We start from the raw sequence: 18,990 nt of genomic DNA on the forward strand, positions 1-18,990 counted from the left end.
CCTTCATCATATCTTGTACCTTTTGAATAGATTCTTATTTGTTAATACTGGTCTCTTCTTTTCAATATTGCGGACAATGAATCATTATATCAAAGATTTATATCAAAGTCTGAATATTTGATTTTTTTTCTTCTTTTCATCGAGACCTTTCATTTAAATACCCACATCAATTTTTTTATATATTTTATATATATATATATATATATATATATATATATATATATATATATATATATATATATATATTACATATATGTATATATGAAAAATATATCAAAAATGCAAGTGGGTATTCAAATGAAAGCTCTTGATGAGTGTAACATCAGGATGAGCTCATATCTTAAAAAATGTCAATATTTAAGAAAGTCTGAAATAATAATTATTTAAAAAATTAAAACCTATGAAATACAGAAATTAAATTTCTCCATAAAATAATTATTTAAAAATTTGACTCATATATATTTCACAATTATAAAATTATAAATATTTGAATCTCATATAAATTAATTACCAGTGAATATGAAAAATCATAAACAATTAGATATATATGAATGATAAGTTAAACGCCAAGACCTTAAAAAAAAAAAATTATTATTAAATATACTTACAAATTACCTCTCTTAGAATTGTTCACGGAAAGGCTTGCAGCAACATCCTCAGATTCCAAGTGCACAGTAAACTGCTGACTCTTCGACGTGCAACTACAATTGTATTGTGTTCACAACAATACTCTTTTTATTAAAAAATATTAATAAAACTGTAATTCATTCTTATTAGTTGTGCCGACAAATAAAGAATAAAAGTGTCTTATTTAATTTTATAAATTTGAATTAATACCATGGATATTAAAATTATATTTGTGTTACTTTGCAGTAAGTATTAGAGAATATTTTTTAATTATTTAAGCGATTGTTAAATTTAAAAAAAAAAATCGGCAGGTTTCAATTTTATTTTTGGAAGAGATGTAGAGAAGAAAATAAAGAAGCTAAGGGGAGATTTGGGGGAGGAAAGCGACGAAGATGAAGATGTTGTTAGGATCCAGTGGGAAGGAAATGGAAATTTTGGGAAAAAGTTCAATGTTTTGAGCGACATAGATTCCGCAGAGTCGGGAATTCCCTGGCCAATTTTACAGCCTCCCTTTTATTACTATTCGTCGTCGATTAATAATTTTCAGAGGGAAAATTTGAGTCGGGAAAATCAAAGTCAAAGAGGGTTGGAAGAGGAAGGGAACTCAGGGGAGAGAAATAGGAGTGACAGTGTAAAAAAATTGAGAATTTATGAGATTACAGGACCAGAAAGAAGGGATGGAAAATTTGGTGAAAATTTGGGAAATGTTGAGAGCCAAGATTCGGGAAAAATTGAATTAGAGGGTTGGAAAAATTTTGGGAAAAATCCGAGTATTGGAAATTTAGGAGAATTTGAAAAGAATGGTAATGTTAGAAAGTTAAATGAAAATTTTGAGCGTAAGGATAATTTTGGAAGGTGGAATTTTGGTGATGGAAATTTTGGAAAAGGAAATAATCAAAGTTTTGTAAATCAGAGTGATGATAATGATGAAAATTTTGGAAATGGTAGAAATTTAAAAGTTTTGACGGTTGATGAAAATTTTGAACGTCCAAATTTTGGAACTGATCAAAATTGGAATGTTTTGAAGGTTAATGAAAATTTAAGGACTCAAAATTTTGATAATGATCAAAATTATAAAATTTTTAACAGTGGTAAAAATTTGGAAAATGATAAAAATACGAAATTCGATGAAAATTTGGAAAGAAAAAATTTTGAAATTGGCAGGAATTTAAAAGTTTTGAAAATCGATGAAACTTTTAGAAATAATGAAAAAGTAACTCAAAATAATGTAAATTTTGGAAATAAAAATTTGAAAGTGGTAAAAATAGGGGAAAACTTTTCTCCGGTACATGTAAAAAATTTTGGGAATAATTTCCAAGCTAATAGCAATGAAAATTCGGAAACTATCAAGGCTCACAATGTTCAAATTTTGAGTAGACCCAGAGACTGGTTTGATGGTATACAAAAATCCGATGATAGAATAAAAAACGAGAGTGATTTTGGTAGCGTCAAAAAACCGAAAAATTTTGAAAATAATCGGAAAAGTGATAATCAAAACGAAAGCGAAGAAACAGATGGCGCTGTTAGATTAACAACTTGGGACCCTAGCAAAACTGTTGTAAATATTAAAAAATTGAGACCAGTGCAGTCGTTGAGTGTCATTAAGCCTCTGGAAGTTTTGCAATTTCCGCGGGGAAATCGCAAGTATGAAGACAGCGAAGAAATGTCTGGAAGAAGAAATTGGAAGTTTTCCACGGATAGTCATTTGAGGAGAAAAGAATTCCAGAGGGTCAATCATTTTAAATATTTGGGTAAATATTTTAGTCAAATTTAATTTTGCACTTTAAAAACATTAAAAAACTTGTTTAAGATTCACACTCAAAATTTGGAGCGATCCCTGGAGTCCCTGGCAGAGATTATCCAGTAAATACCGAATACAACCAACGTTCTACGAAGAAATTTTTATGCCCGACGCATACAGATACACATATTTACATTGCGGACCGATCTTCGCGTTGTCAAGTACGTATTTCACGATTATTAATCAGTAATTCCTTTAAAATAATTTTTTTTTTTTTTGTGTTCTAGATCTTTTATGTTTGCTACGGCGGCAATTCGGGTGTACAGATGGTCTGTCCAGACGGAACGCTCTTTAACCAACAATTGCAAGTGTGCGATTGGTGGTTCAATGTCATTTGCTGACTAAAATCTATAAAATAGATTTTATAATGATTGTTATAAAATAAATTAGAAAGCTTATTTATTTTCCAATAGTTGAATTTATTAAAAAATTAACAAAAGAAATAAAAAAATTTTATGTTTTAGTTTTGAGGATTTAAATTAAATTTAAAAAAACAATAAAATCAAATTATCAATGACAGAAGAAACTTAGTGTTAAATTTCACAATTTATTATAAAGTTCTTCAACAAAATTTTCTTGCAAGTAAGAAGAGATACTCCAAACAAAACAAGTAGAAAGTATGTTCCAAAAAACATGGTCCAAAAAACAATTAACTTTCTGCAAACGTTTATGTCTAACCAAAACTCTCTCAAATTTATATTCAATAATATCCCAATAAAACGGAAATTCTTTTTTGTGATCCAAAATATTTTCTCCACAATTTTCCACATACTTGAGTCTCAAAGCAGTATCTTGTTCCTTCGTAATTAGCAAATCATAAAACGTAACACGGGTACGATTAATTTTCAAATTCTTCATAATTTGAATTTCATTGCAACACAAAAATTAAAAAAATCCTCGAATTCCTTTCCATCAATCGCTTTTAGATTCTTTTCACACAAAAACAAACCAGCAGCTTTGATCTTGACCAAGTGTTCTTTAATAACCTCAGTGCTCATCGTATGTATTTAATAACAGCGAGTTCCAAAATAGTGCGATTGTTAAAGTCCACCAAATTAATATCAATCCCGGCAGCAAGAACGTATTTAACAATTTTTGGACCAACGAAAACTTGAATAGCGCTGTGAAGAATGGATTCTCTTCTGTTAGTCGTCAGAGAATTGACGTTGGCATTTTTGTTCAACAGAAGCTTGACTATTTCCGTTTGGTTCTGCTTCACAGCCATGTGCAAAGGCGTTATCTCATCGTCCCCATCATTGCAGAGTAAATTAACATCAGCGCCAGATTCCAGAAGAACCTTGCGGCTATTTCTTCTTGATGATCATGAATTGCCTTAACCAAAGGCGAGTAACACTTGCCGCAAAATTCGTTGGCATTAACATTGTGACCCAGCAGGAGCTTCAAGATCGCCAAATTTGGACTATTGTTGACAGCGAGGTTCAAAATCGAACAGTTTTCTCTGCAAACTCTGAAAAACTCACTGTTGACCTTCGCTCCGGCTTCAATTAAAATCTTCACGGCTTAATACTGGTTCTTAACTACCGCTCTTTGAAGCGGAGTGAAGCCCTTGTCCTGTCTGAGGCCTCTTCTGTTGATGTCAACCCCCGCAAGGATGTAGTGCTTCAAGATGTCAATGTTTCCAAGCCGAGCTGCCATGTGCAAAACGTGGATCTTCAATTTGTCGTTGTCCTTTATCATTTGGTGCACCAATTTTGTTTTTGAATCGTGAATTGCCCAACGCAGCCTCGATTGCTCTTCGTCGTAATTTGTTACGTAATTTAGGATGTACATTATTGATTTTTGAATTTTTTATATTACACTAAATTTATTTTGACGGTAAATTTATCATTTAATATTCTGCAGACCTTTTATTTGTAAAAGCTACGACTAAACTGCCGAAAATAAAATAATCCAAAGAATTTATGGTTAATCCTCAAAGTTATACTCAAAGGCGCAGGTAAATATATATATATAAAGAAATTTCCCCTTCTCCTTATTCCCTAATAATTTTCTCAATAGGTTATGAGTCATAACCTTGGCTAATTAGTATATAATGTATATATTTATAATTACACATTTGTGATAAGTGATAATTTTTCATTGTCACTTAATATTTTATTCCTAAGACTTTAAATAAAGTTTTGGTTATCTTTTAATTGAGTTAATGAGGGTACATCAAAATTTGTTTCAAGGTTAAACTATGACCGCTTAATTTAACATTGTTTGTAGTAAATAAATTTATTTTAAGTAGTAATTTAATTTTTTTTTTTTTTTTTTGATAAATTAATAATTTTTTAAAATTCACGTCATTTATTTAATTTGGACTATCACGTATATAAGTTAACTTTCTAGGTAGGAAAGAATTTTCGAACCATACGCCATCTGCTAGAATTAGAACAATAATTATTTTTTAAAAAATTTATTTAAAAAAAGGAATACAAAATTTTTAAGTATCAAACTTTAACATCTAGCTCAACTAGATTTTATAAATAATTAATTAAACTAATTAAAAAAAATAAATAACTTTCAGGAAGACACCTTCGAAGTATCACCGTCAACTTTATATTTCCGAAGAATATCAGCCATAGATCTAATTTCATCGCTACTATCAAAATTTCTGTCCTCTTTAGCTTCATCTTGATCGAGCAGAGATCCAGTAGAAGAAAAAATCCTGGCTGAAGAAGATTTCTTCAAAGAAAATGAACTAGACATATTCATAGTATAACTCCTGTCCATTCCGGAGGTGCTGAGAGTGCTGATGAGGTTGCTCTTGGATCCAGTGAACAGGCGCATCAAGTTCGGAGGCAGGCTCTTCTTCTCAGTAGCACTAAGATCAATGGAATCATCAAACTTGAGCTTGGGGACCTGGATGTCCTTGAAACCGGAGAATCCTGTTGAAGGAGCTGCCAACGGCGAAAACACATCAGTTTTGAGGAAAATGGGAGGCATGGAGGTATTGGGCGTCAACAGCAGCCGCTTCTCGGTCATGTTCTCGACTTCTAAGCTCAAATCGAGGAGCTTGCTGCTATTTGGAGCTCCCGGCTGCAGCTGCACCTTCGGCAGCTTTTCAGCGAGTTCCTTCATTCTATCTTGGATCTGCCTCAGCTCTTCCGACATTCCTCTCAACACCTCCATTTGCTCCTTGATCACCTCATTGTCCTCTGGCGTGAATTCTTCCTGAGTGAGATTCCTTGCGGAACACTTGAGCACTGCTTTGAAGATCACCAGCCAGTTACGGAGAACCAACAGCCCGTCTTCGTTGTACATCTTCTGCACCAACACTCTAGCTTCTGGGTCCAACGGGTACTCGCTCAGCTTCTCCACATCTACTGTGGGAAGCTTGCTGCCGTCCAAAATTACGCGGTCCTGGCTGCACACGCTTTTTACCAGGGCATTTACTTCTTCCGCGTATTTCATCAGTTCATCCTGCTCATCTACCTTTTTTCTCAGCTCTTCTATTTTTGAGTAGGTATCTTGCGCCATTTCTGGAAGGAATTAAAATAAATAAAATAGTTAAGGTTTAAATTAAATTAAATTATTTGGTACCTTTTATAGCTTCTTTATCTTTCATATCAACCAGCCGCTTTTTCAGATCTTCATTGACGTCAGACTTGGCTACTATTTCTGATAATTCAGGTTTTAATTTAAAAATTTTTTCGTTGTAATTTGTGATACGCTCAGATGTTTCTCTGAAAATAAATAAATTTTCATTTTAATATTTTTTTCAACGTCTACAAATTTTATTATCATTATTGTTTAGAATTTTTTTGTAACGAGAATGATAAAAAAAAAAAAAAAAAAAAATAAATCTAAACAATTAAAAAGTGTTTCTAAAAAATATTATAAATAATCAGAAAGTCAATAAATACTTACTTCATTCTTTCCACAGCTCGTTTTTCAATATCCTCGTATCTCTCCGTCTTTTCAATAACATCTTGTTGCATTTTGGCGGTGATGTTTGTAAAAAGAGCTTCTGTCAACGGGTCCCACTGCTTTGGATATCTCAGCCCTTTTTTGCCAGCTAAAAAAAAAAAAAAAATAATGTTTAATTTAGAATTAAATTACTTTTAAATTACTTTTTTAAATATTGAAGAAAAAAAAAAAAAAAAAAAATTCTCACTTTGCCGCTCGCAAACTTTTCTGAGAACAATCAAAGTTAAATCAACCATCAGGTTGATAAAATGTTCTCCACGTGCAGTGTGCAGATGCGAAGCCTGAATCGAGGACATGGTAAAGTCATCGTTCTCCTCGAAGACAGTCGCTATGAAGCTCTTCACCTGAGCGCGGTACCTTCCTTCCTCGGTTTTGTTCAGCAGCGGCCACTGGATTGTTTGCTCAAAGCGCTCCTGGTCGTAAGTTGACAGCAAGTACTGAGAGAGGAGGATGAACCCGGTTGTGTTTGGCTGCTCGAACATCGTCGGATTCACCAGCTTCTCCAGGTCTTTGCTCATTGGGTGGATCCTGTTCAGGGTTTTCAGCATCCTCTCTAGTCCGTCGCCGTAATCACTCATTATGCTGCTGGTAATTTATTTTTAAGCCAAAAATTTTATGACTTAGATGACATCTAAAAATTTTTAGAATTTTTTATTGAAAAAATTATTACAAAAAAATTTTTTAATTGTAAAAAATTAATTTAGCATTTATTTTATAATTTTTTTACAAAAAAATTGAAACTTAAAAATTTTGGAAAATAAGAAATTCAGTTTTTTTGTTAAAAAAAAAAAAAAATTAATTGTCAAGTTACTGGCTAACTTAAATTTCATAAAAAAAAAAAAAAAAACTTGAAAAATTATATAAGTGTAATTTTTAAAAAATTTTTTTTATTTCTAATTAATAAATTAATATAAAAATAAAAAATGTAAAAATTAAAGAATTTTAATAACTTTTTAACAAAAATGAGGTTAAACTGAATATATAGTTGTGACTGACGCCGATTACAAACTAAAATGATTAGTAACTAGCAGAGACATCTACTTTGATGTCAAAACATATAAATATTTTTTTTTTTTGCTTTAAATTTGTTAAAAAATTTTTTTACTTATCAAATATCTGTTTAATTAATTTTCATAACATGAAAATTAATTTATTAGATATTTAATAATTTTTTTAATAAATAAATATTGGAAAAAAAATTAATTTTTAATTTAAAAAATAAATTTTATCACTTACCTCCAGAACTTTTTCATTAAAAAAATCTTAATTTTCTTATAAAATAATTAAGAAAAAAAATTTTTAACTACGTTATCAGAATAAGTATTTATTAAAATCAAATTACAATTAAAATTCTTAATAGATAAACTAAAAACTGATCAATCTTCATCCGAACTTTTCTTCTCCTCCTTAACCTTGACCTTCTTAACTTTCTTGACCTTGACAAGTTCTCCGGCCAATGGATTCCTAACTTTCAACCCTCGCGGAAAAAGTACCCTTTTCTGGTCTTGCTGATCATCTTCCGCACCATCCATCCCCTCCTCTGTCTTATCAGCAGATTTGATCCTCTTGATGCGAATTTCCCCCATGGCCTTGACACTGAGAGCGCGGAAGGGCTTCTTGTCTTCTTTGGTAGGAAAAATGCAGGTGATGTCCTCGCTTTCTGCATTAGGGACCCAGGTGAACTTGTTATCGCTAATCTTGAGCTTCTTCTTGCTGCGATCAGTGTCTAGAGTCACACCAAGCAGATCATGAGGGTTCAAGTGCCTGGGGATGTCAATCAGAAATAGTTCATCATCCTCTTCAATGTCCTGGCAGCAGAAGGAAGCCTCTCCTTGATTTAAAATCAAGCGCTCTTTAGCGACAAAGTCTTCCAGAGACCGGTAGAGTTCCGCAGAATTGCCAAAAAAATTTTCTCCACTGCCTCCCACGCTTCCTGGTTCAAGGTTCTGATCCAAGTCCGCGTCCATCTCAGGATCTTGCGAGAAACTACCCCTGACTTTTAAAATACTCTTGCGCTTGGGTGTTGATTCCAGGTTTGGAGAGTAACGTTTTTTTGGAGATGTTATTGACTTACGGGGCTTCTTGGTTTTGATGAATCCTCGGTTTCTACAATTGCTGTTGATTTATTTAGAGATGTGTTTAATTCTGTTAGCTTGTCACAGTCACTTGGATCACTCGCTACCATTTTAATAGAGACTAATATTTTTTTTTCATTTAATAACTCAGTGTTTTTTTTTTTTTTTTTTTTTTTTTTCACCCACGTGGATAAGATACCTTTTCTTTACAGGTTAAAGTAAAATTATGTCTATATAAATATGAATATCTGGACATGGTAACGAGTTTTCGTAGCTTGGAGGCATAATTAAGTTCGGGGAGAATATCATAGATGGCGCCAAAAGTAACTTTCTCGAAGATTGTGGGTATTGGCTGTTGATATTGACTTATGCTTGCATGACTATACTGTCTGTAGTTGACGTCAATTTAAAAATACTTGATAGCGTCACGTTTAAAAAAAATGTTTTTATTATTCTTAGATTTCTGAAAATCTATTGGTTTAAATCCGTCCAAATTGTATTCAAAATTTAAGTTTGCGTCAAGCCCTTTCGAATGGACCTAGTCAATAACATATTGATGACAGTAGAGCTTAGTTATGTTAGGAGTTTTATAGTTAAAAATTCTAATAAAATCACGAAAAACAAGTCAACAAACCTGAGGTCCATCACAACCATTTGAGTTATGAGCCCTTTGTCTCATGACTTTACCAATCACCAAGGACCCTTCAATCCAAACCCTTGTTCATAGAAGCACTAGCATCCCATCCACCAATCCACCCTCCCTTCCAAGCACTTATGCTGGCAAAAATCCCCGTGCAAGTGCCTCTAATTTGGAACAGTACCTAACCCTCGTTCTCCGTTGAAGAGAAAGTATCCCCAACTCTTCCTACTACAGCTGAAACATTAGAGCGACACATTGGATTAGGGTATCTTCCTTGGTAAGTACAAACAAGCTCCCTTGATCTATGGCTATGCAAGCTATATATACTACATAGATGGAATCGGAATATTTTATTATGCTGGAATAAAATTTTTTTACTCAACTTTTTGCGCCAACAAAGGACAACCTTACTGATGAGTCACGTCGAGTTAAACTGCATCATGACTCGGCCTATCCGGCTCCCGATATTCCTGGGTTCTGAGGTTTAGGGGACACTCCACTTACATTTTAGGGTGTCGGGGTGTCATTTATTTATAGCAGTTTATGTTTTATTTGATAAGATACTCGTTGGGGCTACTGCACTATTCGGAAAATAACTTTTCAGACTCAATAACGGTTCATGGTTTATTTAATAGATTTCTCAGATTTATGGAGTCTTTGATGCTGCTCTCGATCTTCATCTGCTTTAATATCAATATCAATGGATACTAGAGATAATTTAGGGGCTATATCACGCCCATGAGATCTAGATAAGATGTGAGAAAGCTGTTAGCCAAGATTGTGATCGAATTTTTGGTTAAATTGGTCTTATATCGTACTGAGATTTCCTTTTATTTTAGTTTATTGGGTTATGGATGACTTTCACGATATATTTCAAGCAAATCCAAGCACCCTCCTAATGCAAAGAATGTCCAAAAAAAAAAAAAAAAAAAAAAAAAAAAAAAAATAGTACGTAGAAATTAGAATTTTTGGTATACATTTTAAAATTAATTAATAACATTTTTTCCAAAATTCTTTACACATTAAAATTTCACGATTGATCACCACAAAATTACAATATAAATCATGTATTATCATAATTCCATCTGCATCCTTTCATTTATACTCATTATTGCCTCAAAAATACTTGAAATTCTTTTACAACCGCGCTTTCACATACAAATTACGAAATTCGAGCACCCATTAAAAAGTCGTTAGTATCAAAGTACTTAAATACTGTCATTTTTAGACAGTTAGTCACGCATCCCGTTATATTCATACACGCTTAACAAAATAATTCACCATTGAAGAGTACGGACGATTGCACTTGAATAAAACTTAAAAAGTCATAAACTGTTTAAAAAATCAAAAAACGTCCAAGATATTGACCACTTTCATTTAATTATAATTGTAATAAAGATATATGTTTGCAAACTTTTCATCTTCGAATTACATTTCTATGGTAATTCGTTGCGATTAGGGTATGCGGGTCGATTTTGTGTGGCGAATCGGTTGAGGGAGTTTATTAAGCACAAGGGGTGACTGGAGTTTTTTTTTTTTTTTTTTTTTTTTTTTTTTTTTGTGTTAAGGGTGCTAAAATTATAAAATAGGAGAGCTTGGAAAAAATGTTTATTGTAAATTTTAACATCAATAATATTAATTATTATTTATTTTATCAATTCTTAAAAAATAATTGCTCAATGATTAACAATAGAACAAACATTTCTTCCGATAATTGGATTGTGTATACACTCATAAGGCTCACAGCACCCTTTTCCATAGTTGTAACACTAAAAAAAAAAAAAATAATTAGAATTTAAAATTTAATTTTTGCTAAAATTTTTTTTTTCAAAGAAATTAATATTATTATCATCTTCCAAAAATAATTAATAATCGCTTAGTACTCTTACTACTTCACATTCCTCCATACAAGGTGATATATTTGTAGTTGGTATGTATGAAGTACATTTTTCTGAAATATCTTCAGAGGATTTTTCAATTGATAGCATAACAATTATCAAAAAAAAAAAAAAATTGATACAAAATAATTTTACGGGAAGACACTTTTGAGAATTAAAAATACAATTTTTCATTAAAATATTTTTAAACGTGCTATTGAGATTTTAAAATATTTAAACGTGACTAAAAAATATGAAATATAAAATTTTTAAAATATATTTCAAGCCACTATCTTTCTTTGTTATCTACAAAGATAAAGAGTGTCATTAAATTACCTAATGGAAGTTTTTTTTTTTAATCGACATATATTTTTATGTGTTGCGATAGTTAAATTTTTAACAGAGAAAAAATATTAATTTGAAAAAAATTTTTTAAACTTAAAAATTTCAAAATTAAAATAAAAAACAATTTTTTTGAAATTTTTCTTCTTTTTCTGAAATAATAAAAAAAAAAAAAAAAAATTTTTTTTATTAAAAAAATTAACGCTTGATTAATTAGAGTGTTACCGATTCCCTAGAGATAAAATCAGGTAACATTACACATTGATTTAGAAGACACCTCTATGGCTTTATGGATACCCAACTGATTAGCTATATTATATAACAGACCGCATATTGCATATACTGCCGCTCGGCGTGCGTGCGGTCCAAAGCACGTGCGCCCTTCGATCTATAAATACTTTTACCCTTCATAAATGATCTAGGAATATCTCAGCTTAGTAATTAATTGCGCCTAATTAGACAATCTGTAATTTGCGTTAGATAAAAATTAGAAAAAAAAAAAAAATAATAATTATTACACTCTGACAATAAAAATACATTAAAAATTTTTTTTTAAATTATCGAGCTTTGTATAAATACACATTTGGTGTGTTTATTATCGTTTTTTATTAACAGGTGTCTCTATAATCGTAAAGAATACAATATAAAGGCATATACATTCCTCGGGATACTTAGTGTATTTTTATTTTCTTTCCGATCGATTGACTTCGTAAATTCTCAATTAACCAGCTGTCCAGCTTACGAATTTACACCGAGATATTTTATTTCCATTAAACGGATCCTACGTTTATATAAAATTCAGTGGACTGGATAATGCCTCTAGACTTTAAATTATAGAACTAAATACTTTTCTATTTTTAAGTCAATTAAATATATCATTTATAATTGCTATAAATTTATGTTTATTATGTTGTGAAGAATCAATGATAATAATTATTTTTATATTATGTTATCATACTGTAGTATCACCCTATTTAAAAATATTGATTGAAAAGAATTAAAAATGATGAAATTCGAATTATTTTAAATAATCTCCATTCTTTTGTTTGTATATACAGATATACAGTTTGCAATAATTAATTTATTCCATTCTATTATTAATTAATATTATACTCACTTAATATGCACTCATTATATACTTAATTATGAAAGTCCTTAGGGAGCACTTTCTCTAGGATCAAAATTAAATAAATAAATATTTTCAAAAAAATTTTTATCCCCATCAAATTGTGATCTATAAAAAATAAGCAACCAAAAAAACAGGTTTAGATTTAATAACCTACCTCTACTGGTGAGCCAATACGTAGGATCCCAGTACCAAGCCTGCTGTCGACCTGCCTTATTCAATAATAAGCCTCTCGGATCGAACTCTACCTTCGCAACTTCTCTGAAATCCAAGCGCAAGCGGATTACTAACGGCCAACGCAGCTGCGTAGTAATTGCGCTTGCGCGTACTAACACACACACACACACACACACACACTCACTCAGTTTTCTATAGCTGTCTATAGCAGTAGCCGAGCACACAGCTGTGTTATTGAGGACAAAGAATAGAACGACTACACCAATACCTAGCCTACTTGGAGCCTCATCGTCCTACACACATTATCGAGTTTCTCAGTAGGTCTTTGTATGCTGTGTAGATACCACATCGTTTTAATAATAATATTTATTTTAATATATTATTTTCGATATTGTTATTTATAAAATATAAATAAATAATTATTTATAATGAGTAAAGGCTACGCGTTGATTTATTGGGTTAATTCTAAAAACACCGATACGGTTAAGTTAGCTACGATTCCTAAAAAATGCAGGCAAGATGGCGCCGTTATAGCCTTGAAATGGAAAAATACCGTTACGGGTGTTAGTGAAAGAAAAGTTGCCAAGATTTTGAAAATTGCTAGTAAGTTTTTTTTTTTTTTTTTTTTTTTTTTTTTTTTTTATTATTTAATAAATTTATTTATGATACCACGTGGTCAAAATTTGTATTAATTATTATTATTATTTTTATTTAATAAATTTATTTATGATACCACGTGGTCAAAATTTGTATCAATTATTATTTTTATTTATTTAATTGGCCATGAAGCCAAAACTTTTTGCGGCTATCCAAAATTGATACAAAAATCTTAAAAATTAAATGATTATTAAAAAATAATTTGACATTTAATTAATTATTCCTTAAATTTATACAGGAGACAAACACGAGTTGAATAATTTAACAGTTGATACTTCAACGGGAATTTTATTGGAAAAACCAACGCAGTCTCCCCATCCAAGTTTAATTATCTCAAGATCGGATTTATTGTATGCAGCAAAGAAAGCGGCAAAAATAAAAATAGCCAAACAGAAAGACTTTGATTGTAATAAAACCCAAAGAAATAATAAAAATTACACTTCTGCTGTTTTTACTGCGTTAAGTGGCGACGACACTTCGTCTTCTGATTCCAGCGACGACGATAATCAAAGCGATAACGAAGATAACAGACAGTGTGAAGAGGATGATGTCGCTGAGCAAGTTAAAAATTTATTGCAAACCGGTAAATTGCTTTAAATAATTTTTTTTTGACAAATAAAATTCTTCAAAAATTTTATTATTATTTAATAATAATAATTTTTCCAGTGACAGTAGAAAATCTTAATTTTCTGAAGCGATTAGTGGGAGTAATGGAAAAAGTCTGTGAGGCACGAGTCCCTGTAAAGCAAGAAGTAATTAATTTTTTTTCTTAAAAATTTTATTAATTCATTACAATTAATTTGATATAATATAATTTTTTTTTTTTTTTTAATAAGAAACCTAGCGTGCAAGAAATAATAAACCAAGAGAAAGAAAACATTCACTCAAGCCTCGGTTCCTTTTTGCCGCCGATGACAATAAACGCAATATCGCACCGCAATCCAGATTTAAGCGACTGGAAAAAGCTAACTACCGACATCCTCGTTGAAATTTACGGCAAGGAATTAGCATTTTTGTCTGCGAAAGGTCGCAGAGGTGCCCGGGGCATCGATCCGAATGTCTATCGCTCTGTTTACGGTATGTTCTGTTTTTTCATTTTTTTTTTTTTTTTTTTTACACTTCTTTAAAGCTAATAATTAAATTTGTTTTTAGATCTAATTAACATGCGATTAGGTTGGATTTTGCCCTCCAAGGACTTTGTGAGGCATGTAAATAAAGTGTGCTCCAACCGCAAGAAGTATGCCAGAAAAGCACCCACGGGAACTTCAACTAGTCAAGAAGTTGTTAGTGAAGAAGATCCGATTGCTACTTTGGAGCAAGGTGACTTTGATCACCACCACGAAATTCAGTATCCTGATAGTAATTTTTGCACGATTCAAATTTCTGAAACTTACAGCCAAGCTGATTTGTAATTTATTTATTTATTTTTTTTTTTTTTTTTTATTATAAATACTTAAATTTAGTTGAATTTACCATTAATTTAATTAATATAAAATAAATAGTTTTTTTTTAATATATAAAAAAAAAAAAAAACGAATTATTTATAAATAATGTTTATAAAGATAAATTTATCGACATTTAATCCCTGTTTTAAAATATTGATTGAAAAGAATTAAAAATGCTAGTTTCATCACTCATGCGCTACAAAATATATCATAAACCGAATTTTACAAAATTTCATTGCCAAAAAAAAATATTGAATACCTGCCTGCAGTTAAACTATTAAAAAAATAGCATTGATCTCAAAAACCGCGACTTACAACGAAGCTTAACCTCAAGATAAACAGACTAACAAAAAAAAAAAAAAAAAAAAAATATGTTTTACTATAGAATAGATTAAGAATCACGCTCACTTGGTCTTCGGTGTTTATACATAGTCTTTTCGAGAGTCGAAAAAAAAAAAAAATTAAAGAAGGGACAATAAGTCATTCTTGAGGTAACTGTGACATCGAAGTATCAACAAGGTATAAAAGTGCTTCCCCTATTGATGTCCCGAGGTAAGAAAGGTGTTCGTTTGAACAATTTAACTCCCTAAGGCGAGGATTAAAGCAACTACGTTAAATGCTAAGGCTACAGTATAAGATTTTTAAATAAAAACTATTTGAGGGTAGGCTCAGTATTTTTTTTATTTTTATTCTTCTGCTCACCTTTACTTAAATTGGATGTATCGCATCGATGTCGGTAAATAGACGACATGATATATATGCGGATGGAGGGACAAAACTATCTAACATCAATGGAATATTGTCAAAATATTGCTGCGGTCTTGGATATGTCGATAGTTTATTATTATTATTATTATTATTATTATTATGGATGGAAAATACGGGCGTAGAACTTTCTTTTGAAAGTTACCTTTGTGGCCACTGAGAACATGTGCCTCAGGGTGACTCTTGTGTGGTGCAGGATGCTGAGAAATAATAAGTTCACCGTTTTATATGACTCAAATAATCGGCTGGTAGGTACATTGGATACCACAGAGATATTCAATTTGGTAAAGGAGTTTTAAAGAATTGGTATTGGGTGGTAAAAAATATTTTTTTTTTTAACTTCCTGGTAAGAAAATTGAAAATTTTCAAAAATTCAAAAAAGTGTTTTTTAACCGCGTAAAAATCGGTTCATTAATTCAAAAGTTATTGCGGTTTGAAAATTAAAAAAATAGTGTTTTATCAAATTAATATAAAATTTGAATTCTTGAAACAATTTAAAATATAATAACATAATTTAAAAATTTAAAAATAAACTTTGATCGAAAAGAAGTAAATTTTTATTCACTAGAGACTTTATTTTGCAAAAATAATAATGGTTTATTCCAGTAAATAAAATACCGGACGGTTTAGTAGTTTTTAGTATAACCGAGCTAATCTCAAAAGCAATCGTCAATACTTGTTGGACTTATAAATGTGAGAAGGGATATTGGTAAGTTGTTTTATTCGGTATATTGGGCCTTTGAGCGTATACAAGATGCGAAAACTGCTTGTGCATTCAAGAGAGATCTCGGTCTTGTAGTCTCCCTGGATAGCGGAAAATATTAGCGGCACCTTTTAACACACAACCTAAAAAAAACAATCTTGGATCTCCATTCTTCATTCCCTTCTCAATATCCTTCGCATTTTTCACGGTTCCGTTGCCTCCAATCATTCTCTTTTCTTCTGCACTCCACACTATGGAGATACTCCATTTCTACATGCTCTTTTATTCAATATTTCTTGTGTTACTGTAGAAATACCAGTGGAGATACTTGACTACACACTATACTAATCCAAACTCGTGCTCCAGCAATCTCGATTGAACCAGCATTGTTTTTATTCACCGAGGCATTCCGAGTCATTTAATAAAAGGGTTAAATTAAACAGTTTCGATGGATGAATTTTAAAATAGATGTTTTTCCTGGAAACAAGTCCTTAATTATTATTTTTACTTAAAAATTTATACAAATAATTAATAAATAGTTTAAAAAATTATTTTTCAATTTTGTTGGGGTGATTGATTGATGTTAATAACGTTGAATTGTTAAATTAAACCGTCCCATTAATCAAGTGTGACTTAAATTACAAAAAAATTTATACATTTTTTAATTTCGTCCGTCTGTTTCTCATTTACAATCATTTCAATTTGAGGCAACTGGAATGAGTTGAGGTAATTGGCTTGGTACGGCTCCATAAACGCCGCAAGTTGTGTGGTCGGTAAGAGCAACCATGATCATAATGAGCTTAAATATGGAAAAGAAAATATTCCGCGGTACTTGAGAAAGATGAATCAACTCAAGGTTTAATGATGCTGTTACGTCTCCTGATTTATGCTTTTTTATTTATTAATAAGGCTTGACTCATCCTAGATTAATAATTTCCATATCTTTTCATAGAATAATAATAAATAGCCTAGAAAATTTTTTTACGTAAAAATTTCTACTCCATGTTTAAAAATAATAAATAAAAACAAAAAAATCCACAACATGAGGACTAGATTTTTCACCGTACGCCATCTCCCGGCGGAATGCAAACTTCGTTGACAGTTCCTTCTGTTCCATCCCCACTTTTTATTAAAATTTTGCGTTACTCCTTGCTCTACTATCTCTTTAAAAATTTCCGTTGTATGTCTTAAATATACTGAAATTTCTGAATCATCACCAAGAACCTTCATATTAATGATTAACAGTATTAGTGTTTAAATAAAAAAAAAAAAAAAAAAAAAAATGATAACAATCTAAAAGTAGAAAAATATCTGGCACACACATGTTTTATTTTTAATGACGTTTATTTTAATAATGACACATCGGATTATTCATTTTATTCGGTGGTATATAAGAATGGCGACTTTTAATCACTGGTTTAGTTTAAAAATTTTTTTCGTGAATTAACAATCAAACGATAAACATGAAGTCAATTATTCTCTTGTGCGCTGTCAGTATGGCGGCAAGCTACCCAGTTCTTGAAGACACTAACCTAAACTGGGGAATTTTCGAACCTCCTGAGTAATTATTTTATATTTTTTTGTTTTTAGATAAACGTTTTACAATTTTTTATCCATATATTTTAATTTCAGACCGGAATATTACGATGATGATGTTAATTATGAGTAAGTGTCATTATAATCATTATAATGAATAAATTTGGATAGTTAAGTAAAAAATAAATTTTTTCAGCCATCGTCCAATAACTTTTGATATACTAACGTTGAAACCTAGACTTAAAAAATCAACAACGTCAACAACAACTTATAGATCAATTGAACCTATGTAATTATAAAATTTTTTTATTGGATATTTTAGGCAAAATTAATACTCATTTATAAATAATTTTTTTCAGTCCTGACGAACCAACGATCATAGATGTTGAAAGTATCATGAAAAAATTCTACCAAGATCATATTGTCTTTAGAGATGATAATTATGATTAAAGAGTTGGAATATAATAAAATAAATATATGTTCAAGGTCAAGAAATAAAATTTTGTAAAATTTACTTATAATGTTGTATTTTCTTTATCTACTTTTGAATCAAATTATTAATTATTCATTAATAATTTATTAATTATTAATTGGAAAAAATGTTCAGTCTTCCTTAAGATTTTCTTGATTTAAGAAAATTTACGCTTGACTCAAAAGATTATATATATATATATATATATATATATATATATATATATATATATTTTTTTTCTTTTATCTGTCAAGTGTATAAGTTAAATATGATTCAATAAGTTAATTCTCAAGCAATATATAATCTCAATGATTTATTTCTTTGTTGATAACCCAAATTATCAAAGATTAACAGACGATTTAAATTTTTTTTTCACATAAATTTTAGAATTGTTGACTCTCATGAGTATTTTATTATGAAATCTATTAATAAAAACAATAAAAAGTATATAATCCAATAAATCTTCTCAGTATATTTTTCTTAACAAACTTTAAAACAAGCAAAGCACACAATTATCTTTTTACGATTTGACAAACGATCAGCAGTTAGAGCGTCCTTTATTTTTCTCCAAAGAAAACTGTTAATTTCAGCAAACAATAGTAACGTATAACAATACCGAGGAAAAAAAAAATTTTTATGACAATAATTTAAAAAAAATTTTTTTTATTTTTTTTTTTTTTTAGATAAATAAAAGTGAAAAAAAAAATATTCTGATTTTTAAAGGTTCTCGACAGTCCGTGAAATTGGTTTCCGGTCGATCGAATATACGAAGAAGGCTTAAACGCGGGGAAAAAAAAAAAAAAAAACTAAATTC

The 18,990-nt window shown here is 30.6% G+C and overlaps 5 protein-coding genes and 1 long non-coding RNA gene across 6 annotated transcripts; 3 read left to right on the forward strand and 3 right to left on the reverse strand.

The window, feature by feature from the left end:
• The first annotated feature begins 421 nt into the window (after nt 1–421).
• Nucleotides 422–4,705, forward strand: LOC141533714 (uncharacterized). The gene is made up of 4 exons (XM_074252738.1): nt 422–872; nt 939–2,378; nt 2,438–2,589; nt 2,656–4,705. Exons 1-4 carry the CDS (start codon nt 839–841, stop codon nt 2,767–2,769), a joined length of 1,740 nt encoding a protein of 579 aa, XP_074108839.1. The 5' UTR covers nt 422–838; the 3' UTR covers nt 2,770–4,705.
• A 126-nt stretch (nt 4,706–4,831) lies between these two features.
• Nucleotides 4,832–7,362, reverse strand: LOC141533715 (uncharacterized). Its single transcript, XM_074252739.1, has 5 exons — nt 7,312–7,362; nt 6,549–6,992; nt 6,302–6,449; nt 5,975–6,117; nt 4,832–5,913 (listed from the first exon to the last, which is right to left on the reverse strand). Exons 2-5 carry the CDS (start codon nt 6,937–6,939, stop codon nt 4,955–4,957), a joined length of 1,641 nt encoding a protein of 546 aa, XP_074108840.1. The 5' UTR covers nt 6,940–6,992; nt 7,312–7,362; the 3' UTR covers nt 4,832–4,954.
• A 295-nt stretch (nt 7,363–7,657) lies between these two features.
• Nucleotides 7,658–8,624, reverse strand: LOC141533623 (uncharacterized). Its single transcript, XM_074252612.1, is given in 2 exon segments — nt 7,658–8,427; nt 8,430–8,624. Coding segments are annotated over 2 exon segments (807 nt in total). The 5' UTR covers nt 8,547–8,624; the 3' UTR covers nt 7,658–7,737.
• Nucleotides 8,625–10,706: 2,082 nt separating this feature from the next.
• Nucleotides 10,707–12,384, reverse strand: LOC141533581 (uncharacterized). Its single transcript, XR_012480317.1, has 2 exons — nt 10,966–12,384; nt 10,707–10,845 (listed from the first exon to the last, which is right to left on the reverse strand). It is a non-coding gene; the product is annotated as an uncharacterized LOC141533581 (long non-coding RNA).
• A 339-nt stretch (nt 12,385–12,723) lies between these two features.
• Nucleotides 12,724–14,752, forward strand: LOC141533580 (uncharacterized). The gene is made up of 5 exons (XM_074252526.1): nt 12,724–13,201; nt 13,494–13,838; nt 13,922–14,007; nt 14,092–14,332; nt 14,408–14,752. Exons 1-5 carry the CDS (start codon nt 13,027–13,029, stop codon nt 14,665–14,667), a joined length of 1,107 nt encoding a protein of 368 aa, XP_074108627.1. The 5' UTR covers nt 12,724–13,026; the 3' UTR covers nt 14,668–14,752.
• Nucleotides 14,753–17,315: 2,563 nt separating this feature from the next.
• LOC141533760 (uncharacterized) lies at nt 17,316–18,218 on the forward strand. Its single transcript, XM_074252799.1, has 4 exons — nt 17,316–17,729; nt 17,801–17,833; nt 17,901–17,993; nt 18,064–18,218. The coding sequence occupies exons 1-4, from the start codon at nt 17,632–17,634 to the stop codon at nt 18,152–18,154; spliced, it is 315 nt and encodes a 104-aa protein (XP_074108900.1). The 5' UTR covers nt 17,316–17,631; the 3' UTR covers nt 18,155–18,218.
• The last annotated feature ends 772 nt before the right edge of the window (nt 18,219–18,990 follow it).

Source organism: Cotesia typhae, unplaced genomic scaffold (assembly GCF_013202065.1).
Source record: "Cotesia typhae breed Kobodo isofemale line unplaced genomic scaffold, CoteBio_Ctyphae scaffold_121, whole genome shotgun sequence".
NCBI lineage: Eukaryota > Metazoa > Arthropoda > Insecta > Hymenoptera > Braconidae > Cotesia > Cotesia typhae.